Genomic DNA, 24,975 nt, shown 5'->3' on the forward strand with positions numbered 1-24,975 from the left:
AATTCCCCTAGCCGTAAGCCTTCCAACCTTCTAAATATTCCTTTGTATGTGGTTCAGAGTTCTGGGCCCATCCCCTGAGCCTGCTTAGTCTGACATTCTGTGTTGTTGAAGACGGAGCTTGTCACTGCGCATCCACCCTCTCCGCCATCTTGTTTGTTCTCTCCCCATTACCTTTTAATTAGTTTTTTTCCCGTTAACATGTACACAGACCAGGACACTGTCATTCAAACAGAACAATGGGATTCTGTGTGGCTTAACATCAGGAAAGGTGGTATCAAAGGTGCATTCTTTCACCATATTTATTCAATCTGTACACTGAGCAAATCACCCGAGAAGCTGAAGTATATGAAGAGGAATGTGGCATCATTATTGGAAAAAGACTTATTAACAACATGTAGATAGATGATACTTGCTTACTGAAATCAAAGAGGACTTGAATTACTGATGAAGACAAAAACTATAGCATTCAATATAGATTACACCACAACATAAATCAGAAATTTTCACTGCTGAAACAATAAGCAACATCATGATAAAGAGAGAAAAGATTGAAGTTGTCAATAATTTAATTTTACTTGGATCCACAATCAATGGCTATGAAAGCAGTAGTCAAGAAAATCAAATGACGATGCATAGCATTGGGCAAATCTGCTGCAGAAGACCTCTTTAAAGAGTTAAAGAGGAAAGGTGTCACTGAGGTGTGCCTGACCCAAGTCCGAGTATTTCCATTTACCTCAGATCATGTGAAAGCTAGACAATGAATAAGGAAGACTGAAGACTTGATGCATTTGGATTTTGATGCTGGTAAAGAGTATTGAATATACCATGGAATGATAGGATGAACATAATATGTCTTGAAAGAAATGCAGCCAGAATGCTCCTTAGAAGAAAGGATGGCAAGACTTTTGTCTCTCATATTTTGGATATGTTGTCTGAAGGAAAGAGGCTCTGGAGAAGACCATCATGCTTGGTAAAGTTAGATGGTCAATGAAAAAGAGGAAGCCCCTTAATAAGATGGATTGACACAGTGTGTACAGTGTGCTCAAACATAGCAATGATTGTGAGGATGGTGCAGCATTCAAGGCTAGCAGTTCCAAACTACCAGCCATTCCGTGGGAGAAAGATGAGGCTTTTTACTCCCTTAAGGATTACAGCCTCAGAAACCCTATTCAGGGTCACTATGTGTCAGAACTGATTCCACCACCACCACCACACAAATCAACATGTCATTGTTGTTAGTGCTAGGTGCTGATGGGTCCATTCCAACTCATAGTGACCCTATGCACAACAGAATGAAACACTGTCTGTTCCTGTGCTATTCTTATGATTGTTATTATACTTGAGGCCATTGTTACTGCCACTGTGCCAATCTACCTGGTTGCAGGGTCTTCCTCTTTTTCACTGACCCTCCACTTTGCCAAACATGATGTCCCTCTCTAGCAACTGCCCCCTCATGATAATATGTCTGAAGTATGAGAGACAAAGTCTAGCTATCCTGCTTTCTAAGAAGCATTCTGGTTGTACTTCTTCCAACACAGGTTTTTTGTTCTTCTGGTAATCCATGATACTTTTAATATTCTTCTCCAACACCATAACTCAAATGCATCAATTCTTCCATGGTCTTCCTTATTCATTGTTCAACTTTCACATGCATATGAGGCAATTGAAAATACCATGGCTTTGATTGAGGCACACCTTAGTCCTCAAAGAGCTATCTTTGCTCTTGAACACTTTAAAGAGGCCTTTTGCAGAAGATTTGTCTAATGCAGTACGTCATTTGATTTCTTGATGCTGCTTCCATGCATGTTGATAGTGGATCCAAGCAAAAATGAAGTTTTGAAAACTTCAGTCTTTTCTCTGTTTATCATGATATTATTTATTGGTCCAGTGGTGAGGAATTTTGTTTTGTTTACACTGAGGTGCAACCCATACTGAAGGCTGTGGTCTTTGATCTTCATTAGTAAGTATTTTAAGTCCTCTTCCCTTCCAGCAAGCAAGGTTATATCATCTGTATATCTAAAGTCAATGCCTCCAATCTTGATGCATGTTCTTCTGCATATAATCCAGCTTTTTGGATTATTTGCTCAGCATACAACATGAATAAATACGGTGAAAGAATTTAATCCTGGAGCACATCTTTCCTGATTTAAAACCATTCAGTATCCCCTTGTTCTATGACTCTTGGTCTATGTATAGGTTCCTCATGTGCACAGTCAAGTGTTCTCGAACACCCATTCTTCACAATGTTGTCCATAGCTTGTCATGACATACTCAGTCAAAAACTTTTGTAAAGTCAATAAAGCACAGGGAACCATTTTTCTGGTATTATCTGCTTTTAGCCAAGATCCATCTGCCATCAGCAATGATATCCCTAATTCAGTGTCCTATTCTGAATCTGGCCTGAGTTTTTGGCAGTTTCCTGTTAATGTATTGTTGCAGCCATTATTGAATTATCTTCAACAAAATTTTACTTGTATGTGATATTAATGATATTGTTTGATGAATTCTGCATTAGGAAATGTCATTAGGAAAATCAATCAGTAGAAAGGACATAATATTTGGTAGAAAATGAGGAAAAATCATAAAGACATGGATTGACACTATAACCAAAAACTGGACACAGGACCAGTTAATATAATGTCACCATGAGCTGGAGTTTACTCAGTCACTGGTTTTGGGTTTTATTTTCCCTACAGTGTGAAGAATCTACTGTCACTATGGAAAGGGCACAGCCTCGGTCATGCACAAAGTCCACTGGAATGACAGTGGTTTCAGCTCTTTGTCTATTGACCTGATATTGCTGCTAAACTGTCACATTTGATAACACACCCCGCTGGTAGCCTCCACTAATTTCCAGTGGATTGTTCTATTGTTTTCAACAATGTCCTGGGGTATAAGTTGCTCCAATCTGATCCAATTAGATTCTTGTAGGGATAGCTTTTGAGGCTAGTCCTTGGGGTTTGTTCTAACTCCAGAAGGACATTTCTTAGTTGTCTTAGTCCCTTATTCTCTCTGGTGATCTAGCTGACTTATGGTTTAGCTTATTACTCTTTAGCGGAGCTACCTGACTCATTTTATTTATTTACCACCAAGATTACCATTGCATTTGTGAGAACCTTTCGGTTTGAGTTTCCTCATACTCTGTCTCAAAAAGTCATTTTGCAATCTTTGCATCTTTTGATTGGGAACTGAGAAGAGAGGGAGCCCTTTCTTTCTGGCCACATTTGTTTAGAATTGAGCAAGAATTGTCAAGGTAAGATGGGGGTGTGAAGGGCAGAGAGAATGAGTCCCAGCTCAAGTGTCACAATGTCTTCCTGTTCTTACTGAGTTTTACTGATTTTCCTGAATAAACATTTCTCTGCCGTATAGCAGAGGCTTTAAATGGTTGTTCTTTTATTACTACCAGTTATGCTTGTTTTAAGGAGCTCTGGTAGCGTAGTGGTTACGAGTCAGGCTGCTAACCTTAAGGTCAGCAGTTCAAAACTACCAGCCGTTTTACAGGAGAAAGATGAGGCTTTCTGGTCTCATAAAGATGTACAGCCTCGGAAACCCTATACAGGGTCGCTATGAGTTGGAACCGACTCCACGGCACACCACCACCACCACCACCATGCTTGTTTTGCTCGGGAGCAGGCCTGTAAACCATCCTAGCAGTGACTTCTCATCATTTCCTGAGCCTAAGCTTTTGATTTTTGCCTCTTCTCAGTTGTGTTACTTCAGGTAATTCACTTAACATGTAAGTTTTGGATTCCTCCCCTGTAAAGTGAGGATAAAACCACCTACTTTTCAGGGTTGGTGTGAGGATTGAGCGAGATAATGTATACAGATCACCTGGTGCATAGCACAAGATGGTTGCCACCTGTTTCTGTATCTACATTATTCATCTTCTACCTCCCAGTTCAAAGCCACTTTTAAAAAAATGAAATATTTTGGGCATACAAAAGAGAAAAGATAGTGTTCACTCATGTACCCACCATTCAGCTAAAAAATCTCATTATAGATGCAACTGAAACCCTCTGTATACTCTCCAATATTTCTTGCCCCTCCCTCCCTCAACAGATGGAGCCACAATCCTGAACTTCATTTTGATCATTTTTAGGAATGTTTCCATACTTAAATACAAAACCTCAACAAAGAAAAAAATGGTTCAGGGGTAGGTTTTCTTTGATGAGTACATAACCCGCCTACATGTATAAAGGAAAATTCCTTAATACAAATAAAATTAGATATCGCTCCATCTTATGCTAGCTTACTGTTTATATGAGCACAGATTCTTTTTCCTTTGAACTAGGAGGAAAAAAAATGTTAGAGTAACATTTCTGGATAAATCCTGGAAAGAAATGGTGTACCTCAAATGGCAGGCTTTCTGTGATGTTTAGAGAGAGATTTCTGTTGTAACTCTGTGTGCTAAAATGTTACTGACTACATGAATTGAATTTCATGAATGACAATTGCAAATTGAAAAGTTTCAAACTGGAGGCACTAGTGTCAGATGTAAGAATGATGGCGCAGACATGCTTTCTCAGGAAGCAAAAGGTCAGGATAGAAACCATTCATTCATGGGAAGAATGTGTCAAGATATAAACAGTCTGTTCCCAGGAAAGATGTGTTCCTGAATACAATCATGTGCAGACATACATACCTAGGAGATAGTGTGGACTGGGTACCAGACCGCTGCAATAAAGCGAATATCACAATAAAGTAAGTCACATGGAATTTTTGGTTTCCCAGTACATACAAGTTACATTACACGATTGTTGTTGTTAAGTGCTGTCAGCTCATGAGTCTCCCAATGCATAATGATCCTAGATAGGGCTTCCAAGGAGCGATTGGTGGGTTTGACTCACCGACCTTTGTCCTGCAGTGTCACACCAGGACCCCCTCATTGTATTATTCTTCAATAAAACCCATTTTATTTCACTCCTAACAGAGTATGAAATATTATTCTTTGACACAACAGAGACTCCTTCCAACATTATCATTTAATGTTTGTTACATAGTTTATCTAAAGACTCAAATTCAGGGCATTATAATACCCTGTTGACTTTGTTTTTGTTAATAATTTTAGAGAATTTTAGAATATGCCTTGAAATTGGAGTCCCCATAGAACTGAATTTGTTTATTTACATGTAAACCCACCTACCCACTCTCACTCAGTAGATTCTGACTCATCATAACCTGAGACTGTAAATCTTCACAGGGGCAGACCACCTCATCTTTCTCCTATGGAGCTAGTTGCTGGTGGGTTTGAACTGCTGACCTTGCAGTTATCAATACAATGCCTAAGTGATTATCACAACAAAGTGCCTAACCTACTGTATCATCAGAAATCCTTATTTACAATAAAAGATGAAATGAAATTAAAATGCCTGGAGTTTCCCCTGGCTACACTTCAGTTAGAATGCCAGCTACATCGCACGCATCTCATGGTCATTAACATTGATATATTAGAGAACATGGTTGTTTTAATCGTTGATTCTGCTCATGGCAACTTTATGATTGTTGGAATGTTGGAGTTCATTGTGGTAGCTATTGTGTCAGTCCATCTCATGGAGGAGTTTCCTTGTGGATTCTCTACTTTACCAAACAGGATGTCCTTTTCCTGATGAGCCAAAATATTGTCATCCTTGCTTCTAAAGAACTTTCTGGCTGTATTTCTATAGCTGAAAAAAATTCATAGAAAATTAGGATGAAAATCCTGTTTTAGATGAAGGTTTCAGTGGAAGTAGGAACACATTGGCAAGCTTCTGTGATATCCATGCTTGTTCTTTGTTTGTAGAGGATCAAAAAACTGAACCCACGCCATTAAATCAGTTTCAACTCAGCTACCATATAAGACAGAATCGAACTGCTCCTTAGGGTTTCTAAGATCGTACATCTTTACAGGAGCAGGAGCAGACAACCTCATCTTTCTTCTACAAAATGCTTAGTGTTTTTCACCTGATGACCTTACAGCGAACAGCCTAATGCTTTCTCCATTGCACCACCAGGGCTCCTTTGTAGATGCTCACAGGTAGGCAAATCACTCAGAGCCAGACCAGTCCAGTCAGGCGAACTTCTTCATGATGGCCTGTAGGTGGCAAGATTATACCAGAAATGTTCATTACAATTGCCAACAAGAAAAAATTTTGTTTTAACAGTATATGATTGCCTGGAGGCACCTTGTTTAAAATGCAGTAATATATTACCTGCCCTACTTATCTATCTCTTTGCTGTACTGTAGTGGCTTGCATGGTGCTGTGATGCTGGAGGCTATGCCACCAGAGTTTCCCGATGGACAGACTAAGAACAGATGGTGGTTGTTGTTAAGTGCTAGGTGGTTCCAACTCATAGCAACCCTGTACAGAGTTTCCGAGGAATAACTGGTGGGTTTGAACCACCTACCTAGCCATTAGAAGCCCAGTGCTTAGCCTATAGCATCACGTCAGATTGTTATTGTTGTTAAGTACAGTCAAGTTTGTTCCAACTCATAGTGAGGAACAGCTAGTGAGCTTGAACTGCCCACCTTGAGGTTGAAACTGACCTTGCAATCCAGCACATTAACCCACAGTGCAAAACACCAGATTAGGAAGAAGGAATAGGTAGGTGTTACACTTCTGAGGGATTAGCCACTGAAAACTTTATGAATAACAGCGGAACATTTTCTGATATAGTGCTGGAAGATGTGCTCTTCAGGTCACAAGACACTCAAAATACTACTGAGGAATAGTTACTTCCTTGAAGTAGAGTTGACCTCAGTGATGTGGATGGAGCAAAATTTTCAAGACCTTCATTTGCTGATGGGGCATAACTCAAAATGAGAAGAAACAGCTGCAAACATAATAATTGGAATGTGTAACGTACAAATGTGAATCTAGGAACATTGGAAGTCATAAAAAACTAAATGGAACACATGAAAATCGATATTCTAGGTACTCGTGAACTGAAATGGATTGGTATTGGTCATTTTGAATTAGACATTCATTCATATGTTTTACTATGCCTGAAACGACAAATGTCTGCCCGCTTTAACTACTCTTCTGCTCAGCTATGTTGTTGCTTCGTTTTTCCCTTTCCCTTGTGTTATTCTACATTGAAGAGTAAGTTTCAGGGTGTATTCTGACAATATCTGCTTTGGTCTTTTCTTTCTTTCCTGTCTTTTTAATGACCTTTTTCTTTCTTCATGTATGATGTCATCCCACAACTCCTATGGTCTTTGGTCATTAGTGTCTAATACATCAAATCTGTTCTTCAGATGATCTCTAAATTCATGTGGGATATACTCAAGGTCATATTTTGGCTCTTATGGACTTGTTTTAATTATTTTTTCAGCTTCAGCCTCTGCCCTGGCCTTGTTTTGGCTCATGATATTGAGCTTCTCCATTGTCTCTTCCCACAGATGTAGACAATTTGATTTCTGTGTATTTCATTTGGCAAGGTCCATGAGTATAGTTGCCTTTTATGTTGCTAAAAAAGAATTTGCGATGAATAGTCACTGGTCTTGCAAAAAATTCTGTAATGTGATCTCCAGCATCTTTTCTGTCGCCAAGGCCATATTTTCCAACTATAAATCCTTCCTCTTTGTTTCCAAGTTTCACATTCCAATCATCAATAATTATGAATCTATCTTGATTTCATGTTTGATCAATTTCAGACTGAAGAAATTGGTAGAATGCTTCAATTTTATCATCACTGGCTTTAGTGATTGGTGCGTAAACTTGAATACTAGTGGTAATTAAATGGTTTTCCTTGTTGGTGTATGGTTATTATCCTTTCACAGGTAGTATTGTACCTCAAGATAGATATTGAAATGTGATACTATTCCTTTCCAAATTGTTGTATACCATAATTATTTTCCAATTAAAAATGGCCATGTTGAGGTCTTACTGATTATATTTACTTATGTTAAGAATTTAGGTTTTTGAATGACAATTGTTAATTGAAAAGTTTCAAACTGGAGGCACTTGTATCAGATGTAAGAATGATGGGACCAACATGCATTCTCAGGAAGCAAAAGGTCAGGACATAAACCATTTGTTCATGGGAAGAATGTGTTAAGATGTAAACAATTTGTTACCAGTAAAGATGTGTTCATTTATTGTAAAATACCAGTCCATTTCACCTCACTAATGCCTAAGATATTGATCTTTATGCGTTCCATTCCATTTTGATGATTTCCAATGTTCCTAGATTCATACTTCGTAGATTTTATATTCTAATTATTAATGGATGACTGTAGCTGCTTCTTCTCATTTTGATTTGTGCCCTATCAGCAATTGAAAATCCCGAAACTTTGCTCCATCCACATCATTAAGATCAAATGTACTTTGTTTGAAAAGACAGCCTTTACCCAGTTGTATTTTGAATGCCTTTTAACCTGAGGGGCTTTTCTTTGGGTACTAGATCTGACAATTTTCTGCTGCTACTTATAAGGTTTTCAGTGGCTAACCCTTCAGAAGTGGTCCACCTCTCCTTCTGAATCTGTCTTTGTCTGGTAGGTCTGCTGAAACCTATCCTTCATTGGTGACCCTGCTGGTATTTAAAATATTGGTGACATAGATTCCAGCAACACAACAACACACAAGCCACTGCAGTACGACAGATAAGTGGTAGAAGAGGAAGAACCAGTAGTTTGAAAATATGGCCTTGGTGATAGAAAAGATGGTGAAGATTGCGTGATAGAATTTTGTAAGACCATGGATTTATTCATTGGAAATACCTTTTTTAAACAACATAAATAGTGACTATATATGTGGACTTCTCCAGATGTAATACACGTCTGTGGGAAGAAACCATGGAGAAGCCCAATAGCATCAGCCAAAACAAGGCCAGGGCAGACTGTGGAACAGCATCAATTAGTCTTATGCAAATTCAGGCTGCAGCTAAAGAAAATCAAAATGAGTCCACAAGAACCAAAATATGACCTTGAGTATATTCCTCCTGAATTTAGAGATCATTTCAATAACAAATTTGATGCATTAGACACTAATGACCCAAGACCAGAAAAGTTGTGGGAAGACACCAAGAGCATCACATGTCATTAAGAAGACAGGAGAATGAAAAGACCAAAAGCGGATTCAGGTGATGGGAAGGGCAATATACAAGAAGAGGGAAGTTGGCAGAATGATGAAGATAGGTAGGTATGCAAGGGGTAAAGGGGACAGAGGTAAATGGTGATATATACACAACCTCAGAACAATAGAAACACAGGCTGAATGAGCATGGAAGAAGTAGTGATATATATATACTTATATATCCCAAAAATGTAAACATAAATATATGTACTTATACAACCCACAAATATATATATTCATTTATTTATGTTGTTGTTAAGTGCTGTCGAGTCAGGTTCCAACTCATAGTGACCCTGTATAGGGTTTCCAAGGAGCAGCTGGTGAACTTGAACCACAGGCCTTCCGGTTCAACTGGACTTTGCAGTCCAGTGCATTAACCAACAGAGCCACACCAGGACTCCATATTTACTTATATATCCTACAAAAATATGTATAGATATTATCTCACAAATATATATACGTGTGTATGTATATTTGTATATCACACAAATATATGAGAGTTTGAAAGAGGATATTTGTACAGGGAGGAAGCAGGACAACGGTTGTTGCATGGAGGGGGCTTTAATCACTGAGATGAAACAAAGTGTATGCTTTGTTGAACGTAAAACTGATGATCTTGTCTGTAAACCTTCACTCAATTCACAATAAAAAGTTAAAAAAAAAAAAAAAGCAAAACCTAAAGTGAATGTCAGAAGAGACTCTGAAACTTGTTCTTCAATGTTGAGTAGCTAAAGTGAAAGGAAAAAAATATATAAGAGCTGAGCAGAAGAGTAGTTACAGAGAAAGGAAAAAATGAAGTCAAAGAGCTGAACAGGATATTTCAAAGGGCAGACTCGAGAAGTCAAAGTATTATAATGAAATGTGCAAAGTCCTGGAGTTAGAAAACCAAAAGGGAAGAACATGTTCAGCATTTCTCAAGCTGAAAGAATTGAAGAAAAAAATTCAAGCCTCAACTCGAAATATTGAAGGATTCTATGTCCTGGTGTGACGCTGTGGGTTAATGCGCCAAACTGCAAAACCGTTTGAACTGCAAGGTCGTCAGTTCAAGCTCACCAGCTACTCCTCGGAAACCCTATACAGGGTCGCTATGGGTCGGAATCAACTCGATGACACTTAACAACAATAACAACAACAACATGGGCAAAATAGGAGCACTGGTGGAGCTATAAGGATAAGCACCGGACGGCTAAGCACAAAGCTGGCTGTTCAAATTCACCTGCCTCTCGCTCCATGGGAGAAAGGTGAGACATTCTGTTCCTGTAAAGGTTTATAGCCTCAGAAGCCCCATAAGTCTTGCTGTGATTCGGAACCGATTTGACAGTACCTAACAGCAACAGTAACAACGTGGGCAAAATATTGAGTGATGCAGGAAGCATCAAAAGAAGATGGAAGGAATACACTGTACCAAAAACAATTGGTTGACATCTAAGTATTTCAAAAGCCAATGGTATTGAAGTCCAAGCTGCACTGAAGACATTGATGAAAAAACAAGGCTCCAGGAAGTGATGAAATACAAATAGAAATGTTTAAACTGATGCAGTGCTTGAGGTGCTCACTCATCTATGCCAAGAAATTTGAAAAAAACAGCTACCTGGCCAATGACAGAGATCCATATTTGTGCCAATTCCAAAGAAAGATGACACAATGGAATGCAGAAATTGTCAAACAATATTATTAATATCATTGCAAATAGAGTTTTGCTGAAGATAATTCAAAAGAGGTTGCTGTAGTACATTCATTGACAGGGAACTGTTGGAAATTTAAGCTGGATTCAGAAGAGAACGTGGAATGAGAGATAATGTTGTTGATGTCAGATGAATCTTGGCTGAAAGCAGAAAACACCAGAACAATGTTTCCTTGTGCTTTATTGACTATGCAAATGTTCAATTATGTGGATCATAACAAACTATGGATAACATTGTGAAGAATGGGTATTCCAGAACACTTAAATGTGCCCACGAGGAACCTGTTCATAGACCAAGAGGCAGTTGATCGAACAGAACAGAAGGGGGTACTTGATTGGTTTAAAATCAGGAAAGGTGTGCACCAGGGCTATATTCTTTCACCATACTTATTCAACCTGTGTGCTGAGCAGATAATCAGAGAAGCTGGACTATCTGATGAAGAATTGGCATTAGGATTAACAATCTGTGATATTTAGGTAACAACCTTGCTTGCTGAAAACTAAGAAGATTTGAGGCATGTGATGATGCAGTATAGTATGGACTATACTGCAATATAACGAAAACAAAAATCCTCAAAACTGGACCAATAAGTAATATTATGATAAAATTGTAACCTAAACAATCAATGTTCATAAAAACAACAGTCAAGAAGACCTCTTAATAAGTGCTAAAACCCAAAGATGTCACTTTCAGGACTAAGGTGTGCTTGACCCAAGCCATGGTTTGTTCTGTCACCTCATTTGTGAGAGTTGGACAATGAATAAGGCCGAACGCAGAGGAATCAGCGCATTTGAGTTATGGTGCTAGAGAAGAATATTGAAAGTACCGTGGACTGCCAGAAGAACAAAATCTGTATTGGAAGAGGTACAGCCAAAATGCTCTTTAGAATTAAGGATGGTGAGACTTCGTCTCTCAGACTTCAGGCCTATTATCAAGAGGGACCAGTCTCTGGAGAAGACATCATTGTTGGTAATGAGGAGGGTCAGTGAAAAAGAGGAAAACCACCAACAAAATGGATTGGCATTGTGGTAGTAGAAATGGGCTCAAGTGTAACAACAATTGTGAGGATGGTACAGGACTGGGCAGTGTTGAGTTTTGTTGTGCATAGGGTCGCTATGAGTCTGTGCCAACTCAATGGCACCTAACAGTAATAGCAACATGTTACTTGACTTTGGATATATAAGCAGGTCCCAACATTGGTGTCCCCGTCATATTTACATATATTTGAAAGATGGCCCCAAAGACTCATAGAAACTATTCTTATCTCCTGAATGTATCTTTTGTGATTTTCTCCTTTTGTTCCCCTTCTGAGTTGCTACTGTTTGTTGCTTCTCTTTCTTTAAGGGAATAATCTCCCCATTACAAAATTGCCCACCTTTCTCCTGTACTTCAGTGTTGTATCCATTCTTTTCATGAAGCATAGGGACCTGTGGTTGAAAGAGAGTAGACCAAGGATGAGGGAAGAGACACCAAGACAGATTTGGATCTTACTTCCATCTCTATTGCAGTTACTACCACTGGATAGTTTTGCTCTTGTTAGTTTTATTCACTCTCTGTTTACCACTGTGGCCAGTAATGAAGATTTCGGCAAAACCTCAAGGAGTTAGGTCCTTGCATTGGGGACAAGGCACATGGGAAAATTTTGGAGACCAGGTTGTGTTCTGTTTCTATCTTTGAGGAACTAGGGCAAGGAACAAGTGAGGCTGATCATAAACAAAAAGTGGTAGGGACAAAAAAACAAAAGAAGCAGACAGCTTCATCCCTGAGGCTGGACAGAAAGAAAAAGGCTAAGAGTGACCCCTCCAACCCAGTGTGAGTGGCATTCCTGGGATTTTCCACCGGTCCAAGGCCCCACCTGCCCAGCAGCCCATGCTTTACCTTCTCTTTCTACACATGGGTAGACGGTGTATGAGAAGGGATAATCTTTGATCCCTTTGCAAGGACTGCTCTAGGAAGAGATATGATCGCGCAAATTAGAAATCTACACAGACTCCATAGAAACTCTGTTTTACAAGATGGTTAATTAAGATCTATTGATGTTGTTAAGTGCCATTGAGTCAGTGCTGACTCAGCAACCCTGCATAGGGCTTCCAAGGAGCAGCTAGTGAGCTTGAACTGCTGACTTTGTGGTTCAAACCGATCTTGTAGTCCAGCGCATTAACCCGCAGTGCCATACCAGGACTCCCATAGTGCTGTTATAATGGACAATAATGTTCTTTAGCGTCCCGCCTAACCCAGAATGTACCAGAACACCACACACTCTGTGAGATGTTAAATGTCTAACATTCATACATTGAGAATCACTACTATTGAAGCACATTATAGACTTGTTAAGCTTGAAAAACAAGCCTCAACTCATTGACATTTCAGCCTGTATAAAATTTAAAACTGCATTTTTAAGAGAAGGATTGTTCTGTCGTAAATTTGTGTGTTAAATTTATTTGGGTAAGTAAAATGTATCTTTTAGGATCTGCTTATCATAATGGACAGCAGTTTTATAAAAGAGTTCTCTTTTTTTGCACTAGTAAATTTTTCTTTCCTTCTCAATAACCTGAGTTTGTAAGGCAGTAATATCACACTATATAGAAAAAATTAATTTGTATTGTAATATTTAGAAGCCTGGATACTAGAATGCTGTATGGAAAGTAATAACAAAATACACATTAGCATTTGCTTTTAATTGTTGTAACCCTTGTATCAATTAGAAGAGAAGGCTACATCAATTAGAGTAGAACATTGCATCATTTAATCATGGCAAGAAAAATAAAAACCTGTTTACCAAGTTTAAAAGAAATTAGGAAAGTGATTTTTTCTAAATTATATTTCTACTTAAATGCACTCTCCAAATCAGTTATTTTCCTAATTATGTTTTATATGTAATTTTACCTGGATTGGAAATGAAGCATCAAATGAATTTCCATTAAACTGGAAATCACAGGGACTAGTAGTTTTTAAAGATATGATGTTAGCAAGGTATTTGCCTTGAAATATTAGTAAATAAAAAATGCATCTAGTCATTACTTTGAAGTTTACAAAGTCTTTTCCAGTAGAAAGGTGGTGTGGTGCCATGGGAAAACTTGAGGCTTTGGCATCAAACCTGATATGAACCCCAACTTAGCCATCTACAAACTTGATACTCTTCCTGAGTCTTAGGTTCTTCATCTGTAAAGTATGAAGAAACCTATGTTGAAACATTATTGTGAATATTAAACAAGAATGAAAACATGTAAAGGCATGAAACAGTAGATTTAAAAAGTCTGATTTTTAACCTTAATAATTATACTTGGAAGTAGGATTTGTGTCTATTTTACAGATGAGTCTGTTGAGGCTCAGGTAACTTAGTCATTCCCCTCCTCTTGGTCGCTTCTGGAGCAAGATTGCAAAAACTGACAAAATGGTCAGTATTGACTGAGAGCTGACCATTCCGATAAGATCTAGCTTTCAATAAGGCAATGATCCCAGCTGTCGTTTCCTGCCATACACAGGTGACACTACTTAATTCAAAGCTGCTGGCACATTAGCTGAAACTGCATCCCTTTTTTTCCTACTCACAAAAGACCAAGGAAGGAAAGTGTCTATTATTCATAGGGAGAACCTGCAATCCACGTCATTCCCAGCCCCTATAGTACTTTAATTATTACTGAGCGCAAGTTTCTTTGGACACATTTCACAACCTCTTTCAACACACCCCAGTTGGGAACCACTACATAAATGTGTTCTAGGGAGGATGAGCAGGTAACTTTGCAGTAGAGGGTATCTGTTGAGGTATGGTGAGAAAGATTGGTGGGGCCATTGTTGTTGTTAAGGGCTGTCAAGTCATTTCTGACCCATAGCAACCCTGTATAGGAGTGGTTGGTGAGCTTGAACTGCCAACCTTGCAATTTAAACCGGCTTTTCAGTCCAGTGTATTAACACCCAGTGCTACACCAGGAGTCCTGGTGGGACCATTGTTGTTGTTGAGTTCTGTCAAGTCGATTCCGACCCATAGTGACCCTGTATAGGGTTTCCGAGGAGCAGCTGGTGAGCTTGAACTGCTGAACTTGCAGTTCAAATGGCTTTGCAGTCTGTCACATTAACCCACAGCGCCACATCAGGACTCCAAGTGGGGCCATTAGGAGTCTAAAAAGTTTTAGACTTGATCCTGTAGGCAATTAGAGGGTCTTGAGTAGGAAAGCAAGTGGGTTAAAATGGTGGTTTGTAAAACGGTTTAAAAGTAGAGTCGCCTGGAAGTTAGATCATTTGGACTATTGAAGTAGACCAGATGGAATAAAATGAAGGTGTGAACTTAGTCAGTAGCAGTGGGAATGGAAAGCCATAAACTGCTGCAAGAAGACTTGTGACTGAATGGGTGGGTACTCATGGACAAGCATGGAGATGAAGGAGTCAGGTGATAAGCAGACGTTTCAAAATGTGCTGCCACTTAGGCAGTAGATTTCCTTTTCTAATTATATTGTTGCTTACATGTTTTTTTAAATGATTTTACAACCAGAGGACTTAACGTAACTGTTGGTAGAAAGGAGTTGGTCAAGACGGCAGAAAAAGCATAAACTTAGATTTAGACATCAAGTCAGTTTGGACTCATAGAGGCCCTGTATAGGGTTTCCGAGGAGTGCTTGGTGGATTTAAACTGCCAACCTTGTAGTTTGCAGTCCAGTGCTTATCCTACAGTGCCACACCAGTTCATAAGGTATTAATAAAAAATTTTTTTTTTTTTAATTAGCCAAGTGGTTGCTGGATGAAACTGTTTGAGTGGCCTCCTATACTGAATTCAGATTCTAGGCTAAGTCCTTTTGTGATTAACCATACAAACATGCTGATATCTGAATTCAGAACTTGATTCTAGAACATTCCAAGTGAATACAGAATTCCAAGTGATAACAGAATACTTGTTGAGTTGCTACCCTTGGCATTGATCAGCCAATATCAAGAATAAAGTGACTAAGAAAAGAAATGTCTTAATTTTCATGTTGAGGTCATCTGTTAGGCTCTGTTCCCCATGGATGCAGGCCCTTTAAAGGCAGACATTTTTGTTTTGTTCATTGCTTCATCCTAAGCATGTAGAATAGAGCCTGGCACTTAGTAGATGCTCAATAAATAACATTGTGAGAGTCAAAGAGGGTAGGAATCATGAGCGTGGAGCTCAGCCCTGTATTTCCAGTCCTGGGCACAATGTTGGCTGTAGGGAAGGAGCTGAGTAAAGGTTTATTGAATTGAGTTGAAACAAACAGCATTTAGACAAGTGAAAGAAAATTTTATTTTATTTTATTATTATGTGAGATACAGCGAACTAATGTTAGGTTGATGATTCATTACATGGAATATTAAGCAGTGACAAAGCTATTTTTATTCTTTTCCAAGTGATGAACTGGAACAATTTATGGAAACTCAAGGTGCCCCCAGCCCAGGTCTCCTGATTTTAACAACAAGCCTCAGCAAACCGTTTATGCGACTAGAAAAGTATGTTACTCTCTTGCAAGAACTCGAACGGCATATGGAGGTAAGTGAAGGCGAACCTTTGAAATGTATGTTCCTATGTTCCTTGTTATCCTTGATGAAGAATTCAGAAAATATCTAGATCTTAAAATTTACTTTACCCAGTCTTGCCTCTTCCCAGGTTTCTGGTTTTCTTGTTTATGCAGCGTAATAAGATCTCCATTCTTTACTTTGAAAGATTCAGAATCCCTGCCTCAGTCCTGTTGCTTCCCTGTTCTAACTTGTTGACTTAGGTTTTCTTCTGCAGAAGGTAGTTTGGTCATAATAGATCGTGCATTCTTTTCTGATTCTATTCTGTTGTATCTTAACTAACTTTACTGGGTACATAAAACAAGCAAAACAAAAGAAAATATAAAGAATACTTTCACTCTAGCTAAGACTGTGATCATTCATCTTTCTAACTCTGGATTATACGATTCATATATTTTCTTAAAAATTAATAAATGAATCCAATATGAGTTTATTTCTCTAAGTGTCAACACATCTATCTCAAAATCGCCTCACATTTTTGTCTATGAAATTAGTTTACATGCAACAGTCGTCTTAGTGCTATAATCCTTTAAGTAGTACGATTTGCAGTGAGGCTTGATAATTGAATATTTTCTCATCAAGAACCAGAATTTTCTTTTTTTAAAGAACGAATCAGCAGGTATAGCTCCTTGAGCCATTCTTGCACGATCATACACTGGGGATTGAGGTGTGGGTGGGGGAGAGGAGGGCCGCTTGGGTAGGCTTCATTTACCCTAGTTGCTCTTCCTGTGTCTGGGGCAAGGTTTTGAGGTTTTAAGAGGTTTGATTATCTTAAAGAGAAAGGTTGCACACTGCTGGGCTCGTCAGTATTGGTAAGGATGGAAAGCATGCACTCCACGCGAAACCACATTCTCAGGTGTCTGGGCCTGCCTGAAAGCTGGAGGCAGCAGGCAACTAATGAGTGAGGCCTGCTGGGAGGAGATGTCAGTTAAGGCCCACCAAGGGGCTGGCCTCTGGATGCCCTTCCTGAAGCTCAACCCATCCACTGAACTATTGGAGGTTTGCTCCTCTTCACTTCTTACACAAATCCAGAAACTAGTGGCCTCCATTTTCTGGTATTGCTCGCTACTGAAGAGCCCAGATATTCTCATAGCCTGGATCTTCAATCCTGGCCTTCCTTGTATGGGAACCCATTTCTCTGCCTTCCTTGAGTTGCTGTTGGCCACATATCTTGGATGTCTTCCCTTTCCCACTGTTAGTTAACGCACACCCTTGGTACTGGTTACTCTCTGGGTGAGACATAGCTATCTCAACTTTCTGATTATTTTGTAAGGCTGACAATGACTAGAACATGAAATTCTCAATTATCAGCTGACTTTGAGAAGGAGCTGTTTTTCTATCAAAGAGTACAATTGTATTCTTCATAAATAACATTATTCTTGGGTCAGACCCCTCATCTGATCAGTTATGGATTTTATCACCCAAGGCTGATGGAACAGCAGAGTTTATCTTCCCATCGTTGTTAAGTGCCGTGACTCATAGCGACCATGTATAGTGTTTCCGAGGAGCAGCTGGTGGGTTTGAACTGCTGATCTTGTGGTTCAAAGTCCAGTGCTGATCCTACAGCACCACAAAAATCCAAAGGTTAGGAATACATCTACTCCAAAGAGTCTTTACTTTCCCTTCATAGCCAGTTGTGGAGATGTGAATTATGGTGCTAGAGAAGAATACTGAAGAACAAACAAATCTGTCTTAGAAGAAATATAACCAGAATCCTCCTTAGATGTGAGGGTGGAGAGACTTCACCTCACATACTTTGGACATGTTGTTTGGAGGGTCCAGAGTCCCTGGAGAAGGACATCATGCTTGGAAAAGTGGAAAACCCCCAATGAGATGGATTGAGCAATAATGGGCTCAAACGTAACAGAAATTGTGAGGCTGACACAGGACAAGGCAGTGTTCCATTCTGTTGTGCATAGGGTCACTATGATTCAGAACTGACTCCACAGCACCTAGCAACATTTTTGAAGCTGTCACTTCAGGGTGTTAAATAGCATGGGTGAAGCATTGGTGGTGGACTGGTAGAATTCTTGCCTTCCATGAAGGAGACCCAGATTTAGTTCCTGGCTAATGCACCTCTTTTGTAACCAACACACGTCTGACAGTGGAGATTTGGGTATTGCTATGGTGCTGAACAGATTTCAGCTGAACTTCCAAACTAAGATGGACTAGGAGAAAAACCTGGTGATCTATTTCCAAAAAAAAATAAATAAATAAATCAGCCAATGAAAACCCTATGATCACAACACTCTGATTGCCAACCTATCATGAGAATGGCACGTGACCAAGTAGTGCTTTGTTCCATTGTGCATGGGGTCGCCATGAATTTGTGGCTGATTCAGTGACAGCTAACAACAATGAACATGGAATTGTGACCCATGTAAAACAGTCTTGTTTCATAAGACACACATGGCATGAAACCTGGAAACTTTACACCATCTTCCATGGTGAATCTGCTGAAAGGAAATGGAGGCATTGCAGAAAATAAGATTAGATTGATTTTGCTCAAACCACCATTTTGTTTGCACAACTCTCTACCACTTGTTAGCTACTAACAACATAACCTAATGATGCCCTCTCCCCCAAGAATTAGTATCGAACATCTGAAGTGTAGGAGTCCTGTTGTGGCACTGTAGGATAAGCACTGGACTGCAAGGTCGGTTTGAACCTCAAGGCCGTCAATTCAAACCCACCAGTCGCTCCTTAGAAGCCCTATACAGGGTTGCTATGAGTTGGAACCAACTCGACGGCACTTAGCAACAAGAAACAATCTAAAGTATAACAGCAAAAGGGGAAACAGGACCTCTTGCCTCAATAACTCAATAACTACACTGAGTATGTTATCAATATGATATGTTATCAACTGTTTTATTTCTAATCATCTACTAATTAGAGGTATTGAGGGTCCCAATGTTCAGATGCTTTTTTGTTTTTTAATTTTTACATTATTGTACTCTAAAATTGACTTTCGGGGGGTTTAGAGTTGGAGTCCTGGTGTGGCGCTGTGGGTTAATGCGCCAGACTGCAAAGCCGTTTGAACTGCAAGGTTGGTGGTTCAAGCTCACCAGCTGCTCCTTGGAAACCCTATACAGGGTCGCTATGGGTTGGAATCGACTCAACGGCACTTAACAACAACAACAACAAGAGTTGTAACCAGCACAGTCAAGATACAGAACAATTCCACCATTCCCCCTGAAACTCCCTCTGGCTATCCCTTTTCAGTTACCTTAACCCCTGGCAACCATTGATCCTTTCTTCTCTAATATTGTTTTTAAATATATCCCTTTAATAGGATACTCATCCAGATCATCAGGATATTCTGAAAGCAATCATAGCATTCAAAACGCTCATGGTAGGTGACGCTTTCAAAAGAGAATTCTCCGTGTTGCATGCTTTGTTCATAAGCGTGTGTTTTGTGTGTCACATTTCTTTCTTCATGTAAAGGTCTTCAGAATGGAAACAACTAGCTTTAGTGACAGTATTGCAGTGATTGTTTCACTGAATTTTGTCTTCCAAACATTATGCTTATCTATGAAAGGTTGGCAGGCCCAGGGTATAAAGCAATTGCACTTGAAGTCTGCCACATTACGCATTGCTGTGTAGGTGGGGGGTTTCCTCTTGTCTCTTTGTCTTCACCCTGATGTTGCTCACCTTATATCTGTGCAACTCCTCCTTCACTGATTGGCTTCAATATTGGATTCAGCTATTTATGCCAGAAGGTGTGAGCTGGTGTTTTGCATATGAAAAAGAAGCAATAAAATCTGAAAGGCAAAAAAAAAAAAAAAAAAAAAAAGGCTAACATGCAATTGCTTTATATAGAAGGTTATTTAAAGGTACCTCTCTGTACTTTTGTATTTTGAACATGATTGTTAGTCTTCTTAAACCTACTGATGTAAAACCACTTGGTGCCATTTTAGAAGGAAAGAAAGCTTTATATTTCAGTGATAAGTTAAGTCTAGCATTCTTAGTGGTGGATCAGTGTTTAATTGTTGATCCTTACTGATGCAATGTTGACATTCACCTTGTTTTAACTCCTACTAAAAGATCAGTAACTAATGTGAAATGGCAAATTGAAGACTAGAGTAAGGCATTAGGTTAAAATGGCCGCTGTTTAAGTCAAAATCTTGATTGTTTGTAGTCTTATGTGGTTCAGCCCAAGAGTATAGCCCTCTGAAACCCGTGGGATTTCTTATCATTTGCATCCCTTTTTTTTTCCTAATTAAATTGAATATTAAACTTTTTAAACTCAATGTCTTTCTGATCATTTGCATTTTTACATGCTTCAACAGTTGTAGCATATTTGTTACCATTGTGAGTACTTCGAAAATAAGTATACATGGAGTTTATTTCTTCTCATCTCCATCGAACTGAAAGAGACAGCAGAAGTTTTATAGAAAGGACACTGCCCTTAAAACTATCATATTCCTGTAGAAATAGCAGCATAACTCACCATATGATGATTTTCATGTCCAATTTGGAAGGAATGCTATTAAAGTACTTGAGGAAAACCTCACACTTTCTGAAGTAATGACTGAATATATATGTGTATACAAGTATTAAGACCCCACATAGTGTTGGCACAGTATAAATGAATGGCTTCTTAATTTTATTTTCATTTTGTCATGAAATTCAATTACATTTTAAGATTGATTTGATTCACTGTGTCATAAAGGATTTAAGTTTTTCTTTTACCATAAGTTCTAGATCTTTTTTTTGTTTTGTTTTTCATTCTCAAAATGCTGCTTGGCTGGATATTGAGTATACTTCAGAAAAAGAAAACTGTGTTGTGGCTAAAGTACTATGTACTCAGAGATAGACAATGTGTAGAGGAGCTGGAGCTGGTATCTACCAGCAGATCTGAATCTATCAGTCACTCTCTTGACTCCAGTGGAAGTGATTCTGTTACTTACCTTTCTATATTCCTTACAGGAAGGGTGAAATAAGCCCCTCATACAATTTTGTCTTGAGACTTTAGAACAATAAAAAGTAGCTCTTCCCCAAAACCATTTGTGACTCCAGGTTAGAGATTTAGACCCACTGGTCATTTGGGGTGTCAGCAATGGGACTGGCCAAGGGATTCAAGGTGGAGAGTAGGGGCTCAGTGGGAATCTCAGAGCCAAAAGCCACATCTTCCTTTGGTCTTGTCTTAGGTCTGCTTCATAAGCATTCCATTCCATTATACTCTGCTTTGTTTCTGCAGGGACAGTGTCAAGATCTGAGGAAGAGGAAACAGCTGGAGTTGCAAATACTCTCTGAACCTATTCAAGCATGGGAAGGGGAGGACATTAAAACCTTGGGAAATGTGATTTTTATGTCACAAGTAATGGTGCAGTATGGAACATGTGAGGTATGGTGTTTCAAATCATACTATGATCTCTTCACTCTTCCATCGTCCATATTTTTCTAGAACATTCAAATCAGAAACTGAACACGTGCCCTTTGCCCAATACTCTGCTAGGTGTTTGGGAAGACAGGAGTAAAGAACAAGCAACAATTCCTGCCTTCCAAGAACTTGTTAAAAGCTTGTTGTTAAAAAAAACTAGTTGATGCCAGGTTGTGCAGTCTCAACAACAGATTCCATGGAAATTCAGAGAAGGAAGCAATCAAGAAGAAGATTTTATGGAAACAGGACTTACAGAAGAGAAGAGGGGAGGATTCTGTAAGGAAGATGCCAGCCATTTTTACCTCAGGAGAGAGCAGTAATATGGCTGTTCTGCAGGACAGTGAAGGAAGCAGCCTGTTGGGAACAGAGGAAGCCTTTTGGACACTGAAGAAAAGTCTGGTTGAGTCAGGGAGAGTCAGATGTGGAGAACCGTGGACACCAGGCAAGAGCAATTCAGATTCATGCAGCAGGGGATCAGAAATGATTAAAGGTTCCTGAGCTGCAAATAAACAGGATCAAAGGAGTATTTATGACACTTGATCTGACAACTGTATATGTCAGGTAGATTGGAGGGGATACAACTAGAGACAGAAAGGCCAGCTGGGATGGGAAGTAGTGGCAGAGGAAGTGAAGTCTAAGGGGCAAGTCCGAGACACATTTAGAATAGAAAGTCAACAGGAAGTGGTGACCCATGAGCTAGATTTTTAGACCTGTTAACTTTCAAGTGCCTGTACATATCCAGGTAGAGGTGTTTTGTGGGCAATTGTTAAAGTCGTATGGAAATGTGGTGAAAAGTCAGGATTAGAGTTAGAGCTTTGAATGTTGCTTACAAATTTTCCATCTGAGGGAGCAAGTAGCCAGAGAGAAGCACAGGGGGCTGAAGATAGATTATTTCTTTTAAGATGAGGTCAGAGGAGGGGGAAGAAGGTTGCTCGCATCACTTGGTATGATTTATCAGGTGCTAGAATGGTCTTCCACCACTCGTCTGTCAGTTTGTCGTACTGCGGTGGCTTGTGTGTTACTGTGATTCTGGAAGCTATGCCCCTGGTATTTTAAATACCAGCAGGGTCATTCACAGTAGACAGTTTTCAGTTGAACTTCTAGACGAAGACAGACAGGAAGAAGGAAAGATGGACTACTTCTGAATTTTTAGTCATTGAAAAATATGCATAGTATTGGAACACTGTCAGCACCAGAATATTGAATATTGGAACATGATGAAGAGCACCAGAATATTGTCAGATATAGTGCTGGAAGATGAGCCCCTCAGGTTGGAAGGCACTCAAAATGCGACTGGGGAAGAGCTGCCTCCTCAAAGTAGAGTTGACCATGATGATGCTAATGGAGTAAAGCCTGAGGGAGTAAAGCTCTCGGGACCTTCATCTGCTGATGGGGTACAATTCAAAACTAAGAGAAACAGCTGTAAACATCCATTAATAAATGGAACATGGAACATATGAAGTACGAATCTAGGAAAATTGGAAATTGTCAAAAATGAAATGCATTGCATAAATATTGATATCCTAGGCTTAATGAGATGAAATGGACTGGCATTGGCCATTTAAAATCTGACAATTCTCATGGTATACTATGCCAGGAATGAAAAATTGAAGAAAAAAGAGGGTCGGAGAAAAAAGAGGTAGACCCCCAAGCAGATGGATCGGCACAGTGGCAGCAGCAATGGGCTGAGGTGTAACATCAATGGTGAGGATGGCACAGGACCAGGCAGTGTTTTCCTTCTCTTGACTTGATGGCACCTAACAACATGAACAACAAAGAATGGTGTTCCTTCTCCCAAAACATCTTTCCGTGCTCCCTGACATCTCTGTATCAGAATTTAACTTTGGATTAGTAGACACTCTCATTTAAAATGCAGAAACCTAGGGAAGGTTCATGTAGTAAGTGGAAGTTTTAGTTATCCACCCTTCTGGAATAGACCTCTTGGATGAGAGGAGCAGGAATCAGTGCCAGAAAAAAAGAAAAGAAAAGAAAAGACAAAAAAGATGTGTAGAGAAGAACCAGGGAAATATGGGGTTATGGGAATTCTGTAAGGAGCAATCGAGGGTGGTCAGCATGCAGTAGCATACAGTAGTACTGTAGAAGGTTCAGGGGTCAAAGACCATGAGAACCAAGAAGAAACCATTGGGTTTTGCTAGAAGGCAGTTGGTGATGACCTTGAGAGAGCAGCAGGGTGGTGTAATGGAGGAAATGAATGGGGCAAAAATAAAGGCAGCAGGTAATTTGGCAATAAAATATCAAGAAATAGGGGAATGTGTCTACAGAGCTACAGGGTCAAGAGAAGGCTAATTAGAATAGGAGATGTGCAGGTGTTCAAGGCAAAAGAGACAAAAAAAGTTAATAGTGAAACAGGATAGGTTGCTCTTCACAAATGAGGAGAAGGAGATGGAGATAAGCATCCGGATCATTGTATCGAAGATTGCTGGTAGGGAAAATTAGATGTAAGTCCTGGTGTGGTGCTGTAGGGTGAGCACTGGACTGCAAGGTCAGTTTGAACTCCAAGATCGGCAGTTAGAACTCACCAGCTGCTCCTCAAAAAACCCTATACAGGGTCGCTATGAGTCAGAACCGACTTGATGGCACTTAACAACAGCAACAACAATTGCAAGGAACCTTGGTAACATAGTGGGTTACAAGTTGGGCTGCTAACTGCAAAGCTAGTAGTTCAAATCTACCAGCCACTTGGCAGGAGAAAGATAAGGTTTTCTGCATTTATAAAGGTTTACAGCCTTGGAGACCCTATACATGGTTACAATAATTATCCTGTTTTCACTAAATAAGCATAATTGTCTATATTATCTATATTTATATGTTGTCTAATAAATTTCCTATCACCCGAAACCCCCTTCATTTTGTTCCTTTTCACATAAAATGCGATTTTTGCTGTGTGAACCTAGAGCTTACTTTGTGTTTAAGACTACGACATCTCACTGACTTCAGCTGAAACAGGACTACATTAACTGAGGGCAGGGAAGGGGAGCAAGCATGACTTGTATGTAACTCTTATGTGCAAGATAGAGAGAGAAACTGCATTTCAAAGTAAAATCAAAGTAGTTTTATCCTTTTAAGTAGGCTAGCTTTTTAAGAAAAATCACCATTCGTGCTTCAGTTGATTATTTAGCACACAGTGATTCCAGGAGTTCTTAACAGCAACAACAAAAAAGATTCCAATTTCTGTTCTCTTTATAATCTTTTTCATTCCACTTCAGGAAAAAGAAGAGCGGTACCTCATGCTCTTTTCAAATGTCTTGATAATGCTGTCTGCAAGTCCTCGGATGAGTGGCTTTATTTATCAGGTTAGTGTATTTCATAT

At 39.4% G+C, this 24,975-nt stretch overlaps 1 protein-coding gene across 1 annotated transcript in view; it reads left to right on the top strand.

The window, feature by feature from the left end:
- ARHGEF6 (Rac/Cdc42 guanine nucleotide exchange factor (GEF) 6) overlaps positions 1 to 24,975 on the top strand; it is a 160,960-nt gene that overhangs the window by 120,429 nt on the left and 15,556 nt on the right. Inside the window, exons 10-13 of the mRNA XM_006874704.1 lie at positions 16,097 to 16,235; positions 19,554 to 19,613; positions 21,462 to 21,608; positions 24,872 to 24,958. Of these exons, the coding sequence (XP_006874766.1) occupies positions 16,097 to 16,235; positions 19,554 to 19,613; positions 21,462 to 21,608; positions 24,872 to 24,958 (433 nt within the window). The remainder of the gene's footprint in view (positions 1 to 16,096; positions 16,236 to 19,553; positions 19,614 to 21,461; positions 21,609 to 24,871; positions 24,959 to 24,975) is intronic.

This window comes from Chrysochloris asiatica, unplaced genomic scaffold, assembly GCF_000296735.1.
Source record: "Chrysochloris asiatica unplaced genomic scaffold, ChrAsi1.0 scaffold00295, whole genome shotgun sequence".
Taxonomy (NCBI): Eukaryota; Metazoa; Chordata; class Mammalia; order Afrosoricida; family Chrysochloridae; genus Chrysochloris; species Chrysochloris asiatica.